The sequence below is a fragment of the Nycticebus coucang genome, chromosome 3, assembly GCF_027406575.1.
Source record: "Nycticebus coucang isolate mNycCou1 chromosome 3, mNycCou1.pri, whole genome shotgun sequence".
NCBI lineage: Eukaryota > Metazoa > Chordata > Mammalia > Primates > Lorisidae > Nycticebus > Nycticebus coucang.
This window is the reverse complement of record NC_069782.1, coordinates 77,916,779-77,940,869: the sequence shown is the minus strand read 5'-3', so window position 1 is coordinate 77,940,869 and position 24,091 is coordinate 77,916,779. Positions and strand designations below refer to the sequence as shown.

General features: G+C 45.2%; 1 protein-coding gene across 1 annotated transcript; it reads right to left on the bottom strand.

The window, feature by feature from the left end:
- Window positions 1–6,561: 6,561 nt before the first annotated feature.
- FAM170B (family with sequence similarity 170 member B) lies at window positions 6,562–8,760 on the bottom strand. Its single transcript, XM_053584291.1, has 3 exons — window positions 8,646–8,760; window positions 6,730–7,364; window positions 6,562–6,663 (listed from the first exon to the last, which is right to left on the bottom strand). Exons 1-3 carry the CDS (start codon window positions 8,743–8,745, stop codon window positions 6,562–6,564), a joined length of 837 nt encoding a protein of 278 aa, XP_053440266.1. The 5' UTR covers window positions 8,746–8,760.
- Window positions 8,761–24,091: the final 15,331 nt, after the last annotated feature.

Sequence of the window (24,091 nt, the reverse complement as noted above, 5' to 3'; positions counted from 1 at the left end):
CTCATCTGTGGAGGACCCAGGTCCCAGTGATATTTAAACCACAAATGAACGCTTAACTCACTTGAGTTTAAGTTACATTTCAAGAACAAGTGGTACATTAAGAATAATTTTCTCTCTTTTCCCCACCCATGTCAGCTGAAGTTATCCTTTACATTAATACTTTGCTTACTTGAGGTCATCGTCATCCTTCATTTATCATGAACACCCATTGTCTTGCCTGCCCCGATCTCCAGGTGCTGTTACTTAACCTGAAGAAAATACAGCCGGTGGAATTGACACATTTGCTTTCCTAAATACCTTGCATCTGTTTTTATGTTAAAGTTTGCATCTCAGTGTCAGGTGAGTATTGCATAGGCTTGGAGCCAGGATGCCTGGGTGTGAAGCTGGACTCTGCCATACACTGGCAGCCTAAGCAGGACCTTATAAGGCAGGGGTCCTCAAACTGTGGCCCGTGGGCCACATGAGGCGGTGTGATCGTATTTGTTCCCGTTTTGTTTTTTTACTTCAAAATAAGATATATGCAGTGTGCATAGGAATTTGTTCGTAGTTTTGTTTTTTTTTTTTAACTATAGTCCAGCCCTCCAACGGTCTGAGAGACAATGAATTGGCCCCCTGTTTAAAAAGTTTGAGGCGAATAGGGGGGAGGGGAGGGAGGGGGGAGGTGGGTAGAGGGAAGGGGATTGCTGGGACTACACCTGCAGTGCATCTTACAAGGGTCTATGTGAAACTTGGTAAATGTGGAATGTAAGTGTCTTGGCACAGTAACTGAGAGAATGCCAGGAAGGCTATGTTAACCAGTGTGATGAAAGTGTGTCAAATGGTCTGTGAAGCTTGTGAATGATGTCCCATGATCATATCAATGTACATAGCTATGATTTAGTAAAAAAATAAATAAATAAAAAATAAATAAAAAGTTTGAGGATGCCTGTTATAAGGTCTTAGCTGAGTCCTCTATAAAACAGATAAAAACGGAACCTACCTCAGTGGATCATGAAGAGCATTGCATGATTTGATATTCATGAGGTGTTTAGAACAATGCTTGGCCCTTTGAATATCAGAGTTCAGCACATAAATACACTTGTCTTTCTTTTACAGGCTGCAATTCCAGAGCTGAGATACCATGCCTCGTTTTAGTTCGCTAATGTACTTTTTTTTAAATAAAATTATTATCCTCCCCATTAGTGCTCAGCGGCCTCTTCCCTGAGATTGTTCTAGGATTCTAGCTGCCTATATTAAGCCCCCTAAAATACCAGATGGCTCTTCTGAGAAGAGTTGGACAAAGTTGGGGCCCTTTTTTTCCTTCCTGTAGATCCTCCAGCCTTTTTCACACTGAATTTAGAAGGTGCTTGACATCTGCTACACCTTGAAAAGGCCAAGGTCCCACCCACAGCTGACTCCTGCTCTAAGAAGACTTCCTGGCTGCCGGCTGCACTTGAACCAGCAGGAGGACCATACGAGACCCACATACAGCACCATGGCTCCAGCAAACCACAAACCCCAACATATGTAGACAGCCTCAACTCTCTCTCTAGCCTAGTTACAATGCTTTCAAGCTTCAGACCCTTCTAACTAGCTCTCTTCTGAGTATTTCTATCTCCACTCGGCTTGTTCAAAAGTGAATCTATCAATGTCCCAGAAGATCTCCTTTACTGTTCCATTATTTGCAAATGGCACCAACAGTTTCACCAGTCAGGGGAGAAAAAAACCCTGGATGTCATTCTGGACAACTTCCTTGCACCAGCCTCTTCAAACACTAGCCATAACATATGGTTTCCCTCTTTTAAACTTCCCATGAATTGATCCTGCTATCAGCTCTTTAACTGAACTCCTCGTCACAGCTAAGCTCGTGCTCACTGTCACCCATTCTTGACCCTCTTCTCCAGAGTGATCTTTCAAAGGTAAATCTGACTTGCTCCAAATCCCTCCAGAGCTTCTCAAAGTTTTCTGGGGAGAAAAGTTCAAGTTCCATCATGTTGCCTCCACAGCCCTAGGGGACCTAGCTGCTCATCTGCTGCCACCCTGAGCACAGAGCTGCTCTTTTCTTTCTTTTTTTTTTTTTGTTTTTTTTAGAGACAGAGTCTCACTTTATGGCCCTCAGTAGAGTGCTGTGGCATCACACAGCTCACAGCAACCTCCAACTCCTGGGCTTAGGCGATTCTCTTGCCCTGTCAGCCTCCCGAGTAGCTGGGACTACAGGTGCCCACCACAAAACCTGGCTATTTTTTATTGCAGTTTGGCCGGGGCCACGTTCAAACCCGCCACTCTTGGTATATGGGGCCAGCGCCCTACTCACTGAGCCACAGGTGCTGCCCAGAGCTGCTCTTTTCAAGGCAATCTCTCCACATCCACTCAGTCCTTTCTCCCGTCCTGATTCTTCTCTTCACATTTCTCCATTCTTCTTCTCTCCTTAAATTCTCAGGCTCTTCCTTTCTATTGGATCATTTTCACTGGCTTATAAACTTGCTTTCTTTCCCATCTTTGTTGTTTTTCCGTTTTCCTTTGGTCCAGCTACAGCCATTCTTGTTTTCCTTTTTAAAGCAGACATGTCTGATGCTCGCCTCCTACCGTTTGCCGTGTCCACCACTGACGGCATCCATCTAAACTCTGCCCTCTCAGCCCCCAAGAGCACTGTCATCGGCACCCTCAAAGCCCCAGGTGCAAAACAAAATGAGCAGCATTTCATCCTCAGCTCCCAGGAGCCCTCCCTAAGAAATACTCCCCACTCCGGGCGGCACCTGTGGCTCAGTTGGTAAGGCACCGGCCCCATATACCGAGGGTGACGGGTTCAAACCCGGCCCCAGCCAAACTGCAACCAAAAAATAGCTGGGCGTTGTGGCGGGCGCCTGTAGTCCCAGCTACTCGGGAGGCTGAGGCAAGAGAATCGCTTAAGCCCAGGAGTTGGAGGTTGCTGTGAGCTGTGTGAGGCCACGGCACTCTACCGAGGGCCATAAAGTGAGACCCTGTCTCTACAAAAAAAAAAAAAAAAGAAAGAAATACTCCCCACTCCATCCCTTCCTACTTCACGGGGCACACCAGTAACTGCAGCCAGCTCCCTGGTTAGTGCCATCCATCCACAGGCATGAGTTTAAATAGGGGGCCATTTATATGCCATTAGCTTCATGTTTCAAGTCTAGGCTTGTCTTCTGAGTTCTAAATCATGAACTTCCTGCTTCCCATTCAACATCTCTACTCTGATGTGCCATAAGCATTTAGAATTGACCATGTCCTGGGGCGGTGCCTGTGGCTCAGTCGGTAAGGCGCCGGCCCCATATACCGAGGGCGGCGGGTTCAAACCTGGCCCCAGCAGAATTGCAACCAAAAAATAGCTGGGCGTTGTGGCGGGCACCTGTAGTCCCAGCTGCTCAGGAGGCTGAGGCAAGAGAATCGCTTAAACCCAGGAGTTGGAGGTTGCCGTGAGCTGTGTGATGCCATGGCACTCTACCGAGGGCCATAAAGTGAGACTCTGTCTCTACAAAAAAAAAAAAAAAGAATTGACCATGTCCTGACGAACCTATATCACCCTCATCTCAGCTCTTAGGCTTGTATATCCACATGCAGACACTGCTCACCCATGCATGTTCACACAGACACACGTGTATGCACACACACAAACAGGCTGACATGCACATATACACACGAACCTCTCTCACACCCTGCAAGGTGCCCCATGTCAATTACTATACAGCAGCCCTCCATTTATTCCTGCTAGGAACCCAGGAATTCACCTTGCCAACAAACCTCATTCTCTACCTCCCATGCACCCATCCCCAAGTCCTTTGGATTCTTTTTTTTTTTTTTATTAAATCATAACTGTATACATTGATATGATCATGGGGCATCATACACTCGCTTCATAGACCATTTGACACATTTTTATAACACACTCTTTTTCTTTTTGGCGTGTGACCAACTTGTTTCAAGTCACCATCACCCTGGCCTGAACTTCTGCAATAGCCTCCTAACTCCGGGGCCCTCAACTCTTTTGGCACCATGGACTGGTTTCATAGAAGACAATTTTTCCATAGATGGGGGGAGGGAGGAGAATGCTTCAGGATGATTCAAGCACATTACATGTACGGTGTACTTTATTTCTATTATACTTACACTGTAATATGTAACAAAATATACAACTCAACATAATGTAGAATCAGTGGGACCCCTGAGATTGTTTTCTTACAACTAGACCATCCTGCCACTAGCATTGTCAGGCATCAGATCAATGATTTGCAACCAGTGTGCCAGGAGAGAGTCTTAGGTGTGCTGTGAAAGGTTTTTAAAAGCATTATTTTCTGGGTGGCGCCTGTGGCTCAAAAGAGTGGGGCACCAGCCCCATATGCCGGAGGTGGCGGGTTGAAACTCAGCCCTGGCCATAAACTGCAAAAAAAAAAAAAAAAAAAAAGCATTATTTTCCAAAGAAGTTAAAAACATAGTAAGTATATTTTTTCTTACTCTTTTTTTTATTAACATAAGTGTGCCATGAGCTAAAAAAGGTCGAAAAACACTGCATTCAATTCTCATACACAGAATGCAACCTAGATCCCTCACATGCACAGTTTACAAGAGGATCCCAGCCCCTATGAGAGGAACCCTCTGCAGCTGATCTAACAGTAGGCCGAGCTTGAGCGTGATGCCAATGATGGGGAGCAGCTCTAAGTGCAGATTGAGTACAGATGAAGCTTTGCTCACTCACCCACCTGTGCTCACTGACCTCCTGCTGTGGGCAGCTGGGTTCCATAACAGGCTGTAGACTGGTGTAAGTCAGCATCCTAGGGATTAGGGACTGCAGTCCTGATATCTCCCCTTATCATTTTCTACTTTTGTTACTATACCAATCCAGATCCCACACACACACCAGAGTGAACTTTTTAAAATATGAATCTCATCATGTCACTTTTCTTAAAACTAATCGCATTTAGAATGAAGCATGTACTAGGCCACGTGGTTGGGGAAGGGTCCCTTGCCAAGGAGATCATTAAATTGCAACCCCAGTGATGAATAATGGGTCGTCTGGAAGAGAAAGAGACAATGGATGCTTTCCACTTGGGGAGAGAGCAAATGCAAAGGTATGAATGCTTGGATTCTTTAAGGCCAATGTGTCTGGTGCACAGCAAGTGAGGCAGAAGATGTTAAGAGATGGTGATGGAGAAGGTAGAAAGGGCTGGGCCACAGGGCCCTGGATGTCCACGTCTGTTTTGTGCCTTCTTTTCACTGTCTGTTCCTCACAACTACTACAGTGCCTGACACACCTTATGGACTCTGTGTGTATAAATAAGTCAATATCACCAGCAACCCAGTCAGGTCAAGCATCTGGAAATCCCCAAATGGAACCTGTTGTTCCCTCTAATAAGGTCTTGGCTTTTGTCTAGCTCGGTGGTTCTCAATCAGAGGTGATTTTTACCCCCAGGGGACAATTTGTTATGTCTGGAGACATTTGTGATTGTCACAACTGATGGGGAGGAGATGTTACTGACATTAAATGGGTAGAGGGGCTTGGGGTGCTGGTCAATGTCCTGCATCAGACAGGACAGCCTCCCCAATAAAGAATTATTTAGTCTATGATGTCAACAGTGCTGCAGTTGAGCAACGCTGGTCTAGCTTATTCTACGCTTGTCCTCAAAGCCCCTGTGAGGCATCGCATGCTTTGGAAAGATTTTCCTTCTGATCAAACAACTTGAGTTTGAGGCCCCTCCTCCAGGTTCCCCAAATCCCTTTGGTGGGATTCACCTCCTTGCCTTGCATTTGTCCACTCTAACTGCCTCTCTCTAGAAGTACAAAGATTGGGGTATCTACTCATCAGCATACCTAACTCACAATGGACCATGGAAATGGTTTTCTTGAATAAATGTAGCCCCATGCAGGAGACAGGTGGGAGGGTAAAGATGAATTTCATGGCAAACTATACATTGGAAAACGTAGTTGACATACACAAACGTTTGTCCTTCTCATAGGTCAGAAGGACATCCTGCCCATCTTTACCCTAAGAAGCTGCCTGTCTCCAGGTATCTCTGCTAGCTTGCACCCTACAGAAATGGCAACTTCATATGTGCCCAACCTGACAACATGGTTCACTCAGTGACTCACTGCCTTCACTTTTGATCTATTCAAGTTTAATCCCAATAACATAAGACATAGAACTAGGGCATGTGACGGATTCCTAACAATGAAAAAAAAAATAGGGCCAAAGCTTCATTTGCAGTTGGCTCTCCTGTGAGTCATGTCTACTTATCTAGCAGGTGTGGACATGCGTGGTCCACCAGCAAAAATAGAAATTTCTCTGGCCACACGTTTGCAGATTGCAGATTTTGTGCCCACCATCAGAAACACTCGAAGCCCTCTTTTTTAGATTTGGGTTTTGAAATGGACTCTGGTCGAAATGCTGTGCCCTTGGGGAAGACTCCTTCCCGTCCAGTCTCCCGGCCCCCAGTGCTTTCCACTCCACTTGCTTTCACCCCCACGACCCTGGTGCTCTCTCCCTGCCCTTGAGCCTCTGCTCCTGCCAGCTGGGGAAGGAGAAGCCCGAGGTGCTGGAGATCTGGGCAGGGCTAGGCCGTCCCCTGCGGCTCACTGCTCCTGCTGCTGCTGCTGAAGCACCTTGCTGTGGGCCTGGGAACTTTCGCTGTTTTCAGAAGGGCTCTGCTCATCTTCCTTCTGCTCTTCCTCTTCCTCCTCCTCTTCCTCTTCATCCTCATCCTCATCCTCATCCTCCTCCTCTGGCTGTTGATCCTGTACTTGGCCTCGAGCCCTTCTCTCCAGCATCTCCTCAAAGAAGATCTGGCAGCTGAAGCCCTCCTGGATGCCATGCTGGGCATGCTCCAGCAGTGCATCCAGCGAGGGGAAGACCCTGCAGCAGGCCACGCAGCGCAGCCCGTAGTTGGTGGTGACCAGCCAGTCTGGGGGGGGCCGCAGCTCCTGCAGGCAGCACTCCAGCAGTTCACCGTCATCCGGCTCTGGGCCGCAGTTGTTCTTACAAGCTTCCAAGTCCCAGCACAGGTCGGTGTTGGAAGCCATGTCAAAGGAGGAGCCTTTCCGTCGCTGCCTCTTGATGAACTGGGCTTCATGGATGCGGGGCTTCCTGCTGACCGGTTCGAAGCCGGACTCCGTCTCCCAGGCCACTGCCACGCCTTGCACGGTCTGCACATGGGTGTAGAAGGCACAGACACTCTGCGGGGAAGCGTTCTCATCCTCACACGTGCAGGAGCAGCAGGACTGGCACTGGGAATAGGACTGGTACTCAGAGGAGGTCTCAGACGATGGCGAGCTGCTCCAGCCCAGGATCCCCTGAGCCCTGGCGGCAAGGTAGATGTCCTCCTCACAGGGAATGGCTGGTCCTGACCCTGGAGGTGACTCTTCTTTCTTTATGGCCCCTGAGAAGCAGAAGGACATTTTCATCAGTGCCTCCAAAACATCGGTGCTACACCTACCTTCAGGAGCTCCAGACTTAGAACGACACAGGCTTTAAAGGCCCTTGGGCAGGTGCCATCACCTTCCTATACCTGTGTCCTCATAAACTCGAGATGATAATAATGCCTATCTCAAGGTGATGGTAAGGATTGAGTAATACATAGATGCAACCATCAAAACATTGACTTAACTCAGAACAGACATTAAACGGTGGCTAGACAAATATTTATTGATACATTATGGATATGATGCTAAGCATCAACTGACATATTAATGCAATCGTCAAAATGTAACTAATCCAAAAAGGCCATCAACCGGAGATCTAATAATCAGACTCTGATACAGCATACAATGCAATGCTATTCATGGATAAAAAAGGTATGAACTGTAGATATATATGTGCAGCAATATGTCTAACGCATTGTGCTAAATAAAAGAAGCCAACTAAACAGGCCACAGAGTCTCTGTTTAGATGACATTCTAGAATTCTAGAAAAGGCAAATTCATAGGGACCGAGGACTGATCAGTGGTTGCCAGGAGCTCAGGTTAGGTTGAGGAGGTCTAACCATAAGGGGCATGAGGGGACATTTAGGGGTCCTAACTATGCCCTATATCGTGGTTAGGGTGGTGATTGTGTACGTAATCACATGTGCATGCACACATGTCAAAAGTCTTCAAATTGTGCACTTAAAATTGGCAACATGGTTGTATATAAATGGCACCTCAATAAAGCCCATTCAAAAAGCAGCACATGGGATGTGGTCTGTCTCAGCCACCCAGCACCACTTTCCCCTTTTTCATCCATGTGTGAGGAGTCTCCATCTCCCTTGGGTGGGGTGTTGGGGAGGGGGAGCAATCTGGCCCTCTCCTTGAACATTTACTTTGTCTGCTAATTACCATGTAAGTGCTTGCCAAGTGTTAACTCCTTTCATATGTAAGACAACCCTAAGAAATTATATTACTATGATTCCCATTTGTCAGATTAAGAAACTGAGGCAAATAAATACCTAATAGGTCCCAGTTCACATTTTCATCTTCATACTTCCTGAAATCACTTCATGCAATCATAACAATAGCCTGGGTCCCACCAAATATCCCATAAATATCAATTTCTTTGGTGTCCACCATCCACTTTTATAGTCAACACAACCCTATAGTAAGTAACAGGATGCAGGCAACCTGGCACCTTTAACTTCCCTGGAGGCACAACTGGCTGTGCCCTGTCACCCTAGCTGTTGACCCACCTGTCCAGCTCTCCTCAGTGGACTCAGGGCTGTTCAAGCTGAGAGCTGTCCCCATGGTTGATGGCTGTTCTCCCCTGTGGTCCGTGAGGAAGCGTTTCATAATTTGAAACCAGCGTCCAGGGTCTAGGTACTCCAGCTGCTGGATGGGAGTTAGCTTGGGCTGTGCTGAAGCCTCCAGCTGGCACTAGCCAAAGTGGACACTGGCTTCCTGTGGTCACCAGGATCCTGACTTCATTCTGTGACCTCATCAGTGACAATGGTCTGTTCTGTGACCCATGGCAAGGACAGAGCCCCAGCCTGGATGCCAGGAGAGGCTTCCCACCATTATCTCATTTCCCTTTGAGACCTTTCCTATCTTGAGTATGAGCAGGGACACACACATTCACAACACACACACTCTTAAACACCCATACACACAGAAACACACACCCCAAGACACAAACACATACACACAGACATATACATGATCACTCAGGTACACACACTGGGGCATATACATGAAGATACACAAACACATGTAGACACACACACTTACATGATCACTCAGGTACACACACTGGGGCATATATGAACACACAGAGACACTTATACACAGTAATAACCACACATTCACACGCATATATTCAGACACATAACACACACAAATTCACATGCATCCACACACTCATATGTTGCCACAATCTCACGCCAGATTCACACAGCCACACTTATGCTTACATACATATAGTCACCAGCAGCATCAAAATGGTCCCACTTCCTACCTGGAAAATCTCACCTCCTCCTCATGATCCAGGTCTGCACCTTGACCTCATTCAGGCTCCTCAGCCCTCCACACCCCCACTCCTCCCCCCCACTCATTGCCTTGCTCAGTTCCTACAGCTCCAGCCTCCTTACTGCCCCAAAACACATCAGGACTCCTCACCTCCTGGACCCAGGGCACTCGCTCTTCCTTATGCCTGCTCCAGGCTCTGCCCTGTGTCCCTGTGTGGTCAGCACCCTTCCAGCCTCTGCTGAAACCTCACCTCAAGAAAGCAGCCTATCCAACACCCTCAGGAAAAGAGTTCTCCTTAGTACCACTTTTCTCTGTCTCCTTAGCCTCCTTTATTTTTTTCATAATATTTTCCACCTTCAGATGTATATAAGATCTATGCATGCGTACGAGTCATGGGTTTACCTATATTTGTCCCCTCTTTCTTTAAGGCAAAGGCAAAGACTTAGTTCATTTCCCCATATTATATCCCTAGTGTCTAGAACAATGTTTGACACATTAGTAAGCACTATAGAAATAAATTTCAAGTTCAGAAGTAAATAAATGATGTATACATTGGGCTAACATGGGCACCACTCGCTCTTGGAGCTGCCTCTTCTGTGCCCCCCCTGACTAAGGTAGACTGGTTCTGCCCAGGTAGGCTGACTCTGTCCCACCAGGGAGGACTCTAAGGGTATCTCCTCCTTCTCCACTCACGCAAACCACATTCTATCCTCCATCAGCCTGCTCTGGGACATCCCAGCATTTGTACATATTTCCTCCGAAATGCTTTCCACCATTTCCCTCTGCAGCTAATCTTTTTCCAACCCTTTTTTCAGTATCATCCACTTCATCCCTTCAAATACCAAATTGCTTTTCTTTTTGTTTGTTTGTTTTTTTGAGACAGAGTCTCATGCTGTCACCCTGGGTAGAGAGTACCATGGAGTCATCACAGCTTACCTCAAACACTTGGGCTCAAAGGGATCCTCTTGCCTCAGTTTTTCTATTTTTAGTAGAGACAGGGTTTTGTTCTTGCTCAGGCTATTCTTGAACTCAGGAGCTCAAGCGACCTACCTGCCTTGGCCTCCCGGAGTGCTAGGATTACAGGCACGAGTCACTGCACCCGGCCCTAAAAACCAAATTCTAAATAGCTCAAAATGCTGATGGATTGAAAATAATCCCAATATTCTAAAAAAACACCAATATCCCACACACTCATATGTTACCAAATTGCATCCAGCACCCGGGAATACACTCTTGATGTGATGCCACCCACTGTAGCAAGGCACCATGGCCCTCTACCATGTGATGAAAACTACACCTGTACCAAGTGACAACATTTCCAGCTCGGAAGAAGAAATAGTTGTAAATGTGTCCTTTTTACCCAATACAGAGACTTGCCTCGTAAAAACAAGGGTGTGCCATCACAGAAAACAAATAGATCAATGAAAGATAGAAGGTGGTTCAGAGGGCGGCGCCTGTGGCTCAGTCGGTAAGGCGCCGGCCCCATATACCGAGGGTGGCGGGTTCAAACCCGGCCCCTGCTGAACTGCAACTAAAAAATAGCCAGGAGTTGTGGCGGGCGCCTGTGGTCCCAGCTACTCGGGAGGCTGAGGCAGGAGAATCGCCTAAGCCCAGGAGTTGGAGGTTGCTGTGAGCTGTGTGATGCCCTGGCACTCTACGGAGGGCCCTAAAGCGAGACTCTGTCTCCACAAAAAAAAAAATGCCCTGGCACTCTACGGAGGGCCCTAAAGCGAGACTCTGTCTCCACAAAAAAAAAAAAAAGAAGGTGGTTAAGAAAGAGATGACATTATACTTTAGAATTGTTAAGGGATAAAATAAATATCAAGAGGAAGCTTCACCCAACAAATAATGCTGAGAAATTTTATTTAACTATATTTTTAAAAATCAACTCTGATCTCACCTCATATGAAACAACTAAGAATATCTTCATACGGTTCAGAAGTTATGTTCCCATTAAAAATGTCTGTAGAGAAAATATTTTTATATTTGTAATTATAGGGTGGCTTTTCTCAACTTAAAAAATATTAATCTTGAGAAGCATTGAGAAGCTTTTGTCATTTTTTTTTTCATTTCACTGCTTTAAAAAATCTCACTGTTCAATTTGTCTTTTTCTGCTTTTCAGTGAAACCAAATAAAAAAAACAAGTGAAGAAAATGAATAGGCAATTTCCAGGAGAAAAAATGCAGATGGCTGATAAAAGTATGAAAAGATGCTGAACATAACCATGAAAAGGAAGCCACAACTTTAAAACTCATGAAATACAGTATGGCGTCTTTTACCCAGAGGATAGGCAAGAGTTTATAAGAGTGAAAGTACCAAGTGCTGGTGAGGATGTGATGTGATGAACACTTTAAGACTCTATTACAAACGCTGTGTCTCTCTCCTTTCTCAAGGGAAGCTTGGTGGTACCTATTAAAATTAAAAGTGGGTGTGCTCGTTCACAAAGCAGTTTCCTATCGTCCCTTTGTTGGCGTACAGTCACATTTTGTTCCATGCACAAAATAAAGTATAGAGGAATATTTTTATTAAATCATAGCTGTGTACATTAATGCAATCATGGGGCACCATGCACTGGTTTTATATACAATTTGAAATAGCACAGAGGAATATTAATTGCAGTGTTGTGTATAATGGGAAACAAAACCCAAGAAACATTCTTAAGATTCATCAAAATAAAGAAATGGTTAAATAAGTTATAACATAATACTATACCACAATAAAAAGAAAGTGTCTACACATACTCATAAATTAATTCATGTTAAATGAAAATACAGGATGCAAGAGATTAGGTAGTTGATCCCACTTATGTAAAAATTAAACACATTACCCGTCTCCCCAGAAGCCCCAACCAAGTTCTATGGTGTCTACGTCTGTGAAGGCACAGGGTAGATCTGAAAATAATTATATCCCAGTAGGAACAGTATTGACTTCAGGAAAGAAGAGAATTACATGGGGCTGTGAGGGACTGAATTTTCCAGAGATGGTCACAGCAATCTATGTCACATCCCACATGCTCTTCTGACAGCAAGACAGTGTCACTCTTCCTGAACCTAGCCGGATTTTGGAACTGTGTTGACCAATAGAATGCAGAGGAGTGACGTTCTGTGAGTGTTAATGCTCGGCCATAGAAGATGCTATGGCTTCCTCCTGGTTCTCTCTGCTTTCCTTTGGACTCGCCCCTGCTGAGAGGAAGCCCAGACCTCCTGGAGGGGCCTCCTAGAAGTATTCCAGCCACCACCCCTGGAGAAGGTCTCAATCAATCATGTGTGAGTGAAGTCACCTTCAGATGATTCTGCTCCTTAGACTTCGAGTCTTCCAGGGGCGTCCCGGACATCACAGGGCAGAGAGAGACAAGCCATCCCTTCTGTGCACTGCTTGGATTCCCCACCTGCAGAAACTGTCAGCCTAGGAAAAGGTGTTTAATGTGCTATGTTTTTGGAACAATTTGTTAAGCACCCCTGTAATTCAAAGTCTGTAATGTCTAAATGTGTTCCAGTGAGACAGTGGATTGGCCAGTGTCTGTGCCACGTGTGCTTTCTCACCCAGTCAGAGAAACATGGGAGCCAGAGGAGGCCTGTGGCTTTCCCTGGACAACACAGAAGGATGGCTCCCACCACCACAATCCACTTACCTATTCCTTCAATCCCAGTGTTCACATACGGCAACTTCAGAACTGTTGTTCCCATGAGTGAGCCCCATGGGAAATAACTTTACCAACTAGATTACAATGTTTAACTTTATTTATTTTATTTTATTTTATTTTTTTGTAGAGATAAAGTCTCACTTTATCGCCCTCAGTAGAGTGCTGTGGTTTCACAGCTCACAGCAACCTCCAACCCCTAGGCTTAGGCGATTCTCTTGCCTTAGCCTCCCAAGTAGCTGGAACTTCAGGCGCCCACCACAATGCCTGGCTATTTTTTTATTTTTGGTTGGTGCAGTTTGACCAGGGCCAGGTTTGAACCCTTCACCCTCAGTATATGGGGCTGACGCCCTACCCACTGAGCCACAGGCGCCGCCCTAGATAACAATGTTTATATACTGTTGTTTTTGTCTGCAGCATGACAGTTTCTGGCCCAAACATTATTTTCCAAAGTTGTGTGGGTTAGGTCCTTCTTTCCCCCAGAATCTACATAGGTTCTTTTTCACCCTTTCAATAATTCGGCAAGGCAGGCACCGTGAATGTTCCTTAGAAACAGGGAGGTTGGAGACTCAGAAGGGTCCGGTAAAGCCCCGCTGGGAGGGTGAGGACAAGAGATTCCATCTCAAGCCTGGAGTTGGGGCTGCTTTGCTGGCTGTCCTGATGCTGCCAGGCTGTGCTTCCTCCCAGGGGGGTGTTTAGAGTGAAGCTACACCCATGGTGTGCAATGGTCCCTCACTCTCACATGACCCCTGGGCTGATTCTGTTCACGGAATGGCCTCTGCTTGCTCCGTGAAGAGATTCAGCTGAGACCACCCATACGAGCTTCCCACCCATCCCCTCATGGCCCAGCCGCTGTAGTTTTCCAGCTGGTTTTCCAGCCTTGCCAGGAACCTCCTCGCCTCACTGCCGCAGCCAGCAGGGCTGGTGTGCAAAACCCCAAAAGGCCCGACGCAGCACTTTCGCCGAGCTCTGACTCCCGGCCAGAACATTTCACACACTGCCTGTGAGCCCTCAAGAAGGCCTGCAGTATTTTCTAGTCTTAGCTTTTCTTCTCCAACCCACTCTTCCCAGCCTCTGTTTTTCCTAGCTGAGAAGGCAGCGAACAGGAAAGTGACCAGCCACAGCCATGGCAGGAAGCAGGAGGCCACAGCTGACTTCCCTTCGCTTCTAATTCCAGAGATGGCTTGTGCCGTGATCTTGGCTATAGGCAGAATCAAATCATTCATTCTACAGCTGGCGAGAGTCCAGAAATAGCCTGTGCACTTGGGCAAGGGGCTTGGCGTTCCCCGGTGCACTGGCTGTGGTTGTGGCGTTTCTGAGGCTGAGCCACTGTGTAAAGGTGTTTTAAGTGGGCGATTCTCTCTTCACCCTAAAAGTAGGGCCCCTCAAGAGGGAGCAAGCACTCTGCCACCCTCCCAGAGTACCCCTCCAGTTAGACTTACCACGGGGTGGGAGGTAAGTGGGGAGCTGCACAGGTATGGGGGCGGGGGGTGGCAGGGTGCCGGTGTGGGGACTTTCTCTCAGGGACAGCCAATCCTTAAGAATTAAGGATGACCTCATCCTGTGCTCAGTCTGCAGAGAAAGTGCCAGAAGCTATCAGAGCAACTGAGCATTGGAGTTGGGAAGTATTATTCTTGTGTTCATTTTCTGTTGCTTCTTGTAACTATTTAAAAAGAAGTGAGTCAGTGGACCGCATAAGGAAAAACTCAGCCACAGAGAAATGTAATACGGAGAGCTCTTCCTTGGCTCCCTGGAGCAAATGTGGAAGGGAGTTTTGCTTTTGTTTTCCTTCAGACTTAATAACAAGCTGTTCCTTTTGCCTGGTTTGTTTGGCGCTGTCTCCGGTTTTGGCCTTTACCTCAGGGCGCCCACACAAATGGCCTAGGCCTTCCCTGTCATCAGGGAGCCGGGAGGGGGTAGGTCCCTGGGTCTGGGCCCCAGGCTTGGCTGTGGCTGTGCTGCAGGCTCTGGGGGAGGAGAGGGACCTGGCCCAGACCCTGCCTCTCTTCTGCTCAGCTCTAGCTTGATGGGACTGTGAATGTTCATGACACTGCTGGCTGTAGAAGTGTCTCCTTCCACACATACTTCCTCAGAAGGGTGATGTCACTGAGAAGAACCTCCCCCTGGACGCCACACATGTGACCCAGGAGCTGCAGAATCCCAGGGGCTGGCCATGCCCTTTTTGGGTTCTTGGAGAGCCATGCTGGGATCTCTTGGGAAGGGCTGGGTCTTCCTCTTCTCTATGTCCAAAATGGGCTGACCATAGGCCTTCCTGCACACTGCCCTCAGGCAACAGTTGCTGACTTGTACTGAGTGAAACTTCTTGCAACAAGGCCCAAGGCTCCAACTTGGAGGGTGAGGGTCCAGGACCCCAAGGCCCATGGTGAGTTACCTCAATTTTTAAGTGTGCTGTGTGTCTGCTCACCTTAAGGAGTCTTTTGTCTTTTTTTTTTTTTTTTATTAAATCATAGCTGTGTACATAGATATGATCATGGGGCATCATACACTAGCTTCATAGACCGTTTGACATATTTTCATCACAATGGTTAACATAGCCTTCCTAGCATTTTCTTAGTTATTGTGCTAAGACATTTACATTCCACAAGGAGTCTTGTCTATGGAAATCAGCAAATGCATTTACAGATAACTGCTGAAAATAACTGGAATGATTTTGTTTTATTCCCTATAATTAGAAAGGCTATTGCAAACATTTGTCTTAAGATGGTTTGTTTGCAGCCCCATCCTTCAGAAAGATGATGCAGTTGCTTAAGGTATGGTTGAGATGTCCCAGGCCAGGCCAGTAATAGTCCCTTCCCTGGACAGCACTCAAAGTCCTGAGTGGATCCCAGGCCTTCCAGGAATGATGTACAGGTGAGGTGGGGACTTCTGGAAAGGCTACATCAGGCTGCATGAATTTTTTTGCCCCACAGGAAAATTCCCAGGAAAGAAGGCCAAAAGGGGAAGCAGTCCATTCATGGCCACCTGCTCCGGTTAGCTGGGACACTGGCTTCCAACCCACCCTGCCCCCACCCCCACACACACCCCAGATGCAGAATCAGGCTCTAGGGAGCAGACAGGGCCAAGAGCAGTATGCTGCCTGCCCAGCCCACCTATGCTGCCCACCATAGCCAGCATCACGGATGTCCACCTCCTGGGGAGAAGAGGGAGGGAGGTCCTGCCATTGCCGATGGGAAGGAACAAGTCAGCCTTAATTCAAGCCACCAGGGAAAGACAAGTCTCCTCAGAAGCCATCCCAGATCCACCCTGACCTTCAGAAATTTAACAGATTTAATAAAGATTAAAGGCAAGCATCTAGGTATTATTTATTGTTTATAAGCCAAGACTATAAGTATCTGCATATTATTTACATTCCAATTTATAGTTTTAAAATGATTACCTATAAACATAAAGATAATTTAACAAAGGTATTATTAATTCATTGGAAACAACATATAATAGGCTATTTATGGAGCGTAAATTCACAGGTCATGGTACATTACAGTGAAATATCATTGAACAGACCAGAAGATAATTTCTTCCTGTTTACCTGCCTCAGTGAAGCAGGTATGAATGTCTCATACGGGAACCCCAGCAGGTACACAAATTCAAGTAGGCATATTGGAGGACTGCAGGCCACAAACATCTTACTGCAGTAATGCAATAAGAGCTTCACCACGCAACCCACAACAAATCAAATAGATCACAGCAAAGCCACGTTAAGGTAATTAAAAGAGAACAATATCAGCAATTGAAAACTAATCTCTCAAGACCTCAGCGCTGAGGATCTGAACACAAAGCCTGCTTTCCCACACTGCAGGGTCTCTCTTTGCAGAGATATGCCCAGGGGCAGCTTGGCTGCGTGTCTGAGCATCAGATGTCTGAACAAGACCCCAAACTTTAATCCTTGCAAAGCCTAGCAATATGGGACTTTTTAAAATATAAGTGCCAAACATTTGGAATCAAAGTAACTCAGATTGCTCTCAGTCAGATGTAAAAAGTCAAGGTCATCGTGACAGTATGACCACTCTTCCATAAGGATGGAAAAGTGGCTTGTATTTTTCATGAATTTATGACCAAGAAGGGTATCTGGTGGTGCACTGGGACCAGCTAGTACTGGCTAGTGAGAACCAGCTATTACATCTTTCAAGAACTTTGCAAGCCAGGGCGGGGAGCAGTGTCTCACCCCTGTAGTCCCAGCACTCTGGGAGGCTGAGATGGATGGATCATCTGAGCTCACAGGTTCAAAACCAGCCTGAGCTAGAGTGAGACCCTGTCTCTAAAAATAGCTTTATGGGGGCAAGACATGATTGCAAGAGGGACTTTACCTAACAATTGCAATCAGTGTAACTGGCTTATTGTACCCTCAATGAATCCCCAACAATAAAAAAAAAAAATAGCTGGGCGTTGCGGCAAGCAACTATAGTCCCAGCTACTCGGGAGGCTGAGGTAAGAGAATCATTTGAGCCCAAGAGTCTGAGGTTGCTGTGAGCTGTGACACTGAGAGAGGACACGGAGAAAGGTGAGATCCAGGAAAACAGGTCTTCTCAAGGAGACCACAAGGATACACCTGCAGGGTCCTCTCCATGGTGACTCAGCTCTTAGGAATTTGTAAACTTAACTTCCTGGAACTTGGAAATTTCCACTTCTGTGAAATCTTTTAGTTCTGTGGGGGCTGGAATAGCATCTCCCGCTTGATTCAAACTGGCCAGTGAAAAAGGTACCTACGGGTTGGAACTTTTTGACTGTAGATAAAAAGGGAAAGACCAAGCCAATCGGGGAGCACAGTCATTTGGAATTCTTCTACGTCTAAGCTCCCGGCCAGTGAATAAAGCCTTTCCTCTTAAAAACCTGGTGTTTGGGTGCTCTTTCTCTCCACTGGGGCTTGTCTCCCTGCAACAATGGCACTTCCTGCCACAGCACTCTATCAGGGGTGACAAAGTGACCCCTCTGTCTCAAAAAAAGAAAAAAAGAACTTTGCGAACCAGTTGTTAAACATAGCCATTATCGAAAATTAAAATCATTCAAACTTACAATTGAATAAAGTATATTAAACAGAAAAGTAACAAATACTCAGACTCTTTACTTCTTATTTATTTTACTAATTTTAAGACAGAAAACATGGTGAGAGTATTTACACCAGGGTAAGAAGCAAGGCTAAAATGAGAGCACCCCCAACCCCGGCATGCTGTTAAATATTTACCATCACACTCCTGGGGGGCACCCATAGGCCAAGCATTCTGATTGTAAAGATAAGCTTTTAAACATCATTTCCCAGGTAATTTTAACTTTCTAGACCAGTTCCCACAATATGAGCTGCATCTTCATCCTCCATTGAAATGCTTAGTACTCTCCCACCTGCAAAGGCACTCCATCAACATTTTGTGATTCTCACAGCAACCCAGAAAAGTAGGTAAAGTAGTGGTCATTCTCCTCTGATGGATAAAGATAGTGAGACGCATACAGGTAAGGGAGGCTTCCTGGGTTCACACAGCGCGTACGATGGGACTCTAATCTTATCAGCTGTATTAGCTACATGAGGTGGGCACATTTTATTAGAAATAGAGAAATCAAATCAACACAAGGTCCAGAAGTTGTGTCCTCTGTAGAAAAACACAACTAATTTTCCGGCAATAGGTAGCAAAACTTTAAACCTGCGATACCATCTGTCTTGGCAATCCCACTTCGAGAAAGTTACCCTTAAGGAAATAAAGGATTTGCCCACAGTGTAGTTTCTGTGAGTGAACTCAGAAGCAACCTAAGTGTCCAAGCTGGAGTTTGGGCTAACTTGATTGGGTCATATTAGCTGCACCTGGGAACTTGTTAGAAATGCAAATTCTCAGATTCGATCCCAGACCTACACGGACTGAGAAACCCTGAGGTGGGGCCCAGCAGTCTGTGTTTAAATAAACCGTCCCCGTGATTGATTCTGTTGCCTGCTGGAATTTGAACACTCCTTGGTTAAATAAATTGTGGAACAACTAAACCATGGAATACAATGGAACATGGAAAATCACGTTCACAATATTGTGAGTAGAAACGTATACTGAATAATCCCAGTTACAGAAAACCTAATAGATGCATGCAGATACACACACGTGTAAAGTCTGGAATAATACATACCAAACCTTGACATCATTTATCTTTATATAGGAAAAAAATTCCCCATCCTTCTGTTAATCTTTATTTTCTAATTTGTCTATGATAATTATGTAAGAAAATAAGCCACAAATTACTTCTAGTTTTATTTAAATATTAATGAGGCTGGGAAAAATAATGTGCAAGCAAGATTTTGCAAAACCCTATGCCTTCTGGCTGCTCTGTCCTTAGGATGCTCACACCAATCCCACGGGTGTGTGCCTAAGCCCGAAGCCCTGGAGCCTTGGAACAGACATCAGCCTCTGGGTCAGAAAGCAGAAAGTTTGGCTCTCTAGGTATAGAAATGGGGCTGGAGTTGGAGGAGAAACCAGCTCCTGTCTGCACAGGGTTAAAACCTAACTGGCTAGAGAGAGGCTCCTGGGAAAAATGTGACATGTGTTTGCAAGGAAACACAACAAGGACAAATGAAGACACTGACATGTGGCCTTGATCAAAGCCAGCTGGGCAAGCAGGAAGGGCTGTGGCTTCGGGGAGAGATGGCCCAGGCACGGGGTTAGTTGAACAGGGCCCAGAGGGCAGGCAGAGCAGCCTCCCTGTCCATGGGAATGTGGCACTTGGGGAAGTTGAGTAAGATCCAGCACTTGAGACCTGAATTAGCTGTTGCAGGTACCAGGAGGGAGGCCCACCCAGATCTGTCTCACAGCATCACACACCCAGACAGAAAAGAATCAACATCTATCTGCCACTAGTCATCTGCGGAACACAGAGCAGGGACTTTCATTATGTCAGTGTATCCTGGAGAAGGAGCCCCCACCCACTCCATTTTCCAAGCTAATATCAGACACCTCTGAGCCATGGACCAGGCTGCAGAGCTGCAGGCCAATCCCTCTTCAAAGTGCAGGCTTTGTCCATCAGAGCCAGCCAGACTGATGTCAGGGCCCACCAGAGCACTCCTGGGCCTTCCCACGCCCTCCTCTTCCCTGGTCACCTGCCGCAGACCACAGATCTTGCATCCATACCTTCCGTCACTCCTCTGAGCAACAGAGTCCCTTAAAACTCTTGTGTGGGCCCATGCTTGGCATTGCCGCGTTTCCAACCTGTAAGGGCTAAAGCCTCTCTGCCACGTTTATTTAACACTGAGCCGTGTGAACGCTGAGTGCATACTGTCAGTTGTTGTTAATTGAAGAGATAATGTGGTATGTCCATGTGGGAAACAAAATGGAGAACAGTTGTGGACAACAGTTGTGGCTCAGATGTTGAAGTACTCACAAGTTTTTTCAACTGTCCTGGGCCCAAACCTACCACTTGTTTCCCTGCATTGCTTTCAGATGACAGATGCAGCTCCCCACTCAGAATTCTGAGGGAGGAAAGGTTACCTGTGGGCCCAGGTAATGATTGAGACTGTGACCTGCCCACCAGGGGGCAGAAATTCTCACATCTCTGCCAAAAGAATATGCCAAGGATTTTCATTATATGTGATTTATAGTTTCATGTCTTACATTTAAATCTTTTATCCGGTGAGAGTCAATTTTTGTTAATGGTGAAAGACACAGGTCCAGTTTCAGTCTTCTATAAGTCACCATCCAATTCACCCAGCACCATTTGTGAACAAATAATTAGAAAGGTCACATGTTAAGAGACAAGAAAAGCTTTGAATCAAGAAAAGCAGGAAAAATGATTACAAGGCAAAAAGCGTTGGTGTGTGAGAAAGGATATTGTTAGCGGGAATGAATTAATAAAATTTGGTGATGAAAATTTAAGCAGTTGCTCTCATTTTTATTTTCAATTTCACCCCATGGTAATTGACCTGTCTAGTTTTCCAATTTCTTTTAAGCCAAGTGTTGTCATTTAAATTTTCTGGGAAAATCATTCATTTTATGCAGATTTTCAGATTTAAAAGTGCTATAAAAGTGTTCTGTACACTTGCTTATACTTTGTATACTCCTGTATACCGCTTATACAATAAATTTTTGAATTCATCTTAGAAAAAGTACTACACACCTCATTGCTGAATATCACTGTGGTCACCCTCAAAATACTCCCCTCAGGAAGCTGTGCACTGATGCCAGTGCCTCATCCACTCTTTAAAGCAGTTTTGGAATCTTTTTCTGGACTGGACATCAGAGTTGTTAAGGTCTGACAGTTAAGTTCAAAAATTCATCCTAGAAAAAGTGCTTTGGAGGGTTCCGGCATCAGTGTATACCTACCCACAGGAAGGACTTTGAAGATGTCCATAGTGTCTAGGATGAGTTTGCAAACTTAATTGTCTGACCTCATATGTAGTTCAATAGCAATAAATATTTACTGTTTTCTGCCTGGCATTGTCCTGCGCTCTGGGAATATAGAAGTGAATAACAGACAAAATCCTTGTCTTTAAGAAGCTGGCATTCCTGTGAGAGATAAACAGTAAGTGGGTAAAAGCATAAGTATGTAAAATATTCTTTGTGAAGAGTATTTCCACAGGATGTTGTCAGGGCAGAACTCTGAGTGGAGGAAGGGAATTCATCAGTCACCAGGGGGAACCCAGGGGAAGAGCTTTCTCAGCAGTAGAAACAGCAAAGTGTGAAGACATAAGCTCGATAGTGCTAGAAATTTCACATGATTCTTTGCCCACCAAAGATTCCTTTCTGGTCAACTTTCTGTTCAATTACCTGAAAAACATAATATATTTGTAATATATTATCCACCTATCTCATACGCATATTATATGACTGCTGATTTGAACATCTCTATTTTCATAGATTCATTTCTACTATCTGTTTTCTTTTAAGATTTGCATTTTCCTGCTTCTTTGAATGTCTGCTATTGCTTCATTGAACATGGAACATTGTGGATGATACATTGTAGAAACTCTGGATTTCATAATATTCCTCTGAAGAGTGTGAATTTTTAGTGGTGCTGGGTTAGAGTCTGTGTTTGTTTATTTGACGTCTATTTATCACATGACCAAACTTAACAGCCAAAATGGTGTACATCATCCTTGCAATCCAGCTTTCCTAAGTACCTGAAAAATCATATTACAAACCTTCCAACCAAGCATGAGTCCATACCCCCACCACCTTCTTTGCCTAACTCACACACCAAACCATATTTACCCTGTCCTAAACCGCCCAGTTACCAGACAACCAGAGACCAGAGTCCACCAACAGTATTCCCACTAGTCCACCCTAAGCTGCACCTCCACCCTGCCTTGCCTTTTCCACAGAAAGCACAATGAAGGGCTCTGAGATGTGCTTTTCCTTCCTCCTCTGCCTCCTGGCAGAACACCACACCTGGTCTTCTTCCCTGTGCCCCCTTCTCTTGGCAAATGTAAGTACTATAATAAATGTAAATTTTCTTTCACAAACATCCTCACAGAAACATCCCAAATAATATTCAACCAAATACGTGGAGTTGAAGAGGAATTTTGAAGCAGATTTTAGATCGCTCCATCTAAAGTGGTTTTCCTTCCGGTGTTGCTCTCCTAAAGTCTAGCCACTGTGACTGCTTTGAGCCCCAACCTCTGTCTTCCCAGCTCAGCAAGGCAGTCACTTGCTGCTTAGACTCTGGTGCTCTTGTGTCGCATAAGCTGGGACGAGTTCTCAGGACTAGAGCTGAAAAAGTGAGCTCACTTACTTCTCTTCTTTCAAGCACCAACGTCCCTCTGGCTTATGGTGGCTCTTTGGTGATGCTGAACAGTTGTTTAGGTGTATTTTTGTACTGAGTTAATAATTGTTACCAGCATGAGAGTTAGAATGAGACACAACTCTGTCATTACCAGGTTCAGACTCCCTTAAGGTTTTTTTTTTAATATTTTAAGATATCCAAGCAAAGAATATTTTTGCACTCACATTTTAAAACATTTTTAATTTTGACTTCATTGTGGTCAATCACTATAGAACATGTAATTTCTCTCCTTTGTAATTTTTGCTTCTTTGTGGCCCAAGAAGTCCTGAAGTAGTACATTGATATTTGAGATAGCTGGTTTAAAACCTCCTGCTCTTTCTCTTTGTGTGACTATCATGATTTACTATATTTCAGAGCTATGTTGTCAAGAACATAGATTACCCTGGTGGACTGTCAGTGTCAAATGTCCTTCTCCGGGACTTGTTAAATTTTTTATTTGAATTCAGTTTTTTTCCTAACATCACTATCTCTACATCTGTTTTATTTTAAGGTTAGCATTTGTCTGTTAACTTTTCTCATCCCTCTGTTTTCAACCTCACAATAATTTTCATTTTAATTGTGTTCTTAATAAGCATGTGGCTGAATTTTTTTAACCCCAATATGTTTTAAATAGGGCAAATTTAGTAAATTTAATAAGTTTGCATTTATTTTTATGTATTATACTTATTTTTGTCACCCTAATTTGGTATTTATTCTGATGCTTGTTTTTTGGTTTTTGATTTGGTTTAATTTTGTTTGTCCTTAGCACTCTTGAATTTTACTGGATATAGCTGGCTTTGCAGTTATCTCCCTAGATTCTTCTCCCTTCTAAGCTAAAGTCTAATGCTTTTCTGCAGCTATGATAAATTTTATTCCCTCTCTTTTCATGTGTCCTTTTCTTTGTTTTGGCTCCTCTCTTCTTCTAGGATACAAGTTAAATAAGTACTAGAACTTCTAGGCCTTCCCTCCACCTCTCTGAACTTCCATTTCATATACTCACTTACCGTCTTCATGCAACTAGCTTTGTCAATGAGAAAACCAATTTCACAAAATCCAGAAGTTTGAACCTAGACTTCCCAACCCTCCTTCCTCTCAGCTGTGGCCCTTCCTTAGTTTTCCTTTAAATGTCAGGGTATTGCTGGACACGGTGGCTCATGCCTATACTCCCAGCTCTCTGGGAGTCCCAGGTGGGTGGACTGCCTGAGCTCACAGGTTCAAGACGAGCCTGAGCAAGAGCTAGACCCCATCTCTACCCCCCTCCCAGACACTCAGGAGGCTGAGGCAAAAGAATTG

Excerpts from the sequence above, each read along its gene's own strand:
- FAM170B (XM_053584291.1), bottom strand. The coding sequence starts at position 8,745 with ATGAAACGCTTCCTCACGGACCACAGGGGAGAACAGCCATCAACCATG. Across the intron at positions 7,365-8,645 it reads CACTGAGGAGAGCTGGACAG|GGGCCATAAAGAAAGAAGAG; the intron begins GTGGGTCAACAG and ends TCTGCTTCTCAG. Across the intron at positions 6,664-6,729 it reads AGAGAAGGGCTCGAGGCCAA|GAAGAGGAAGAGCAGAAGGA; the intron begins GTACAGGATCAA and ends GAAGAGGAGGAG.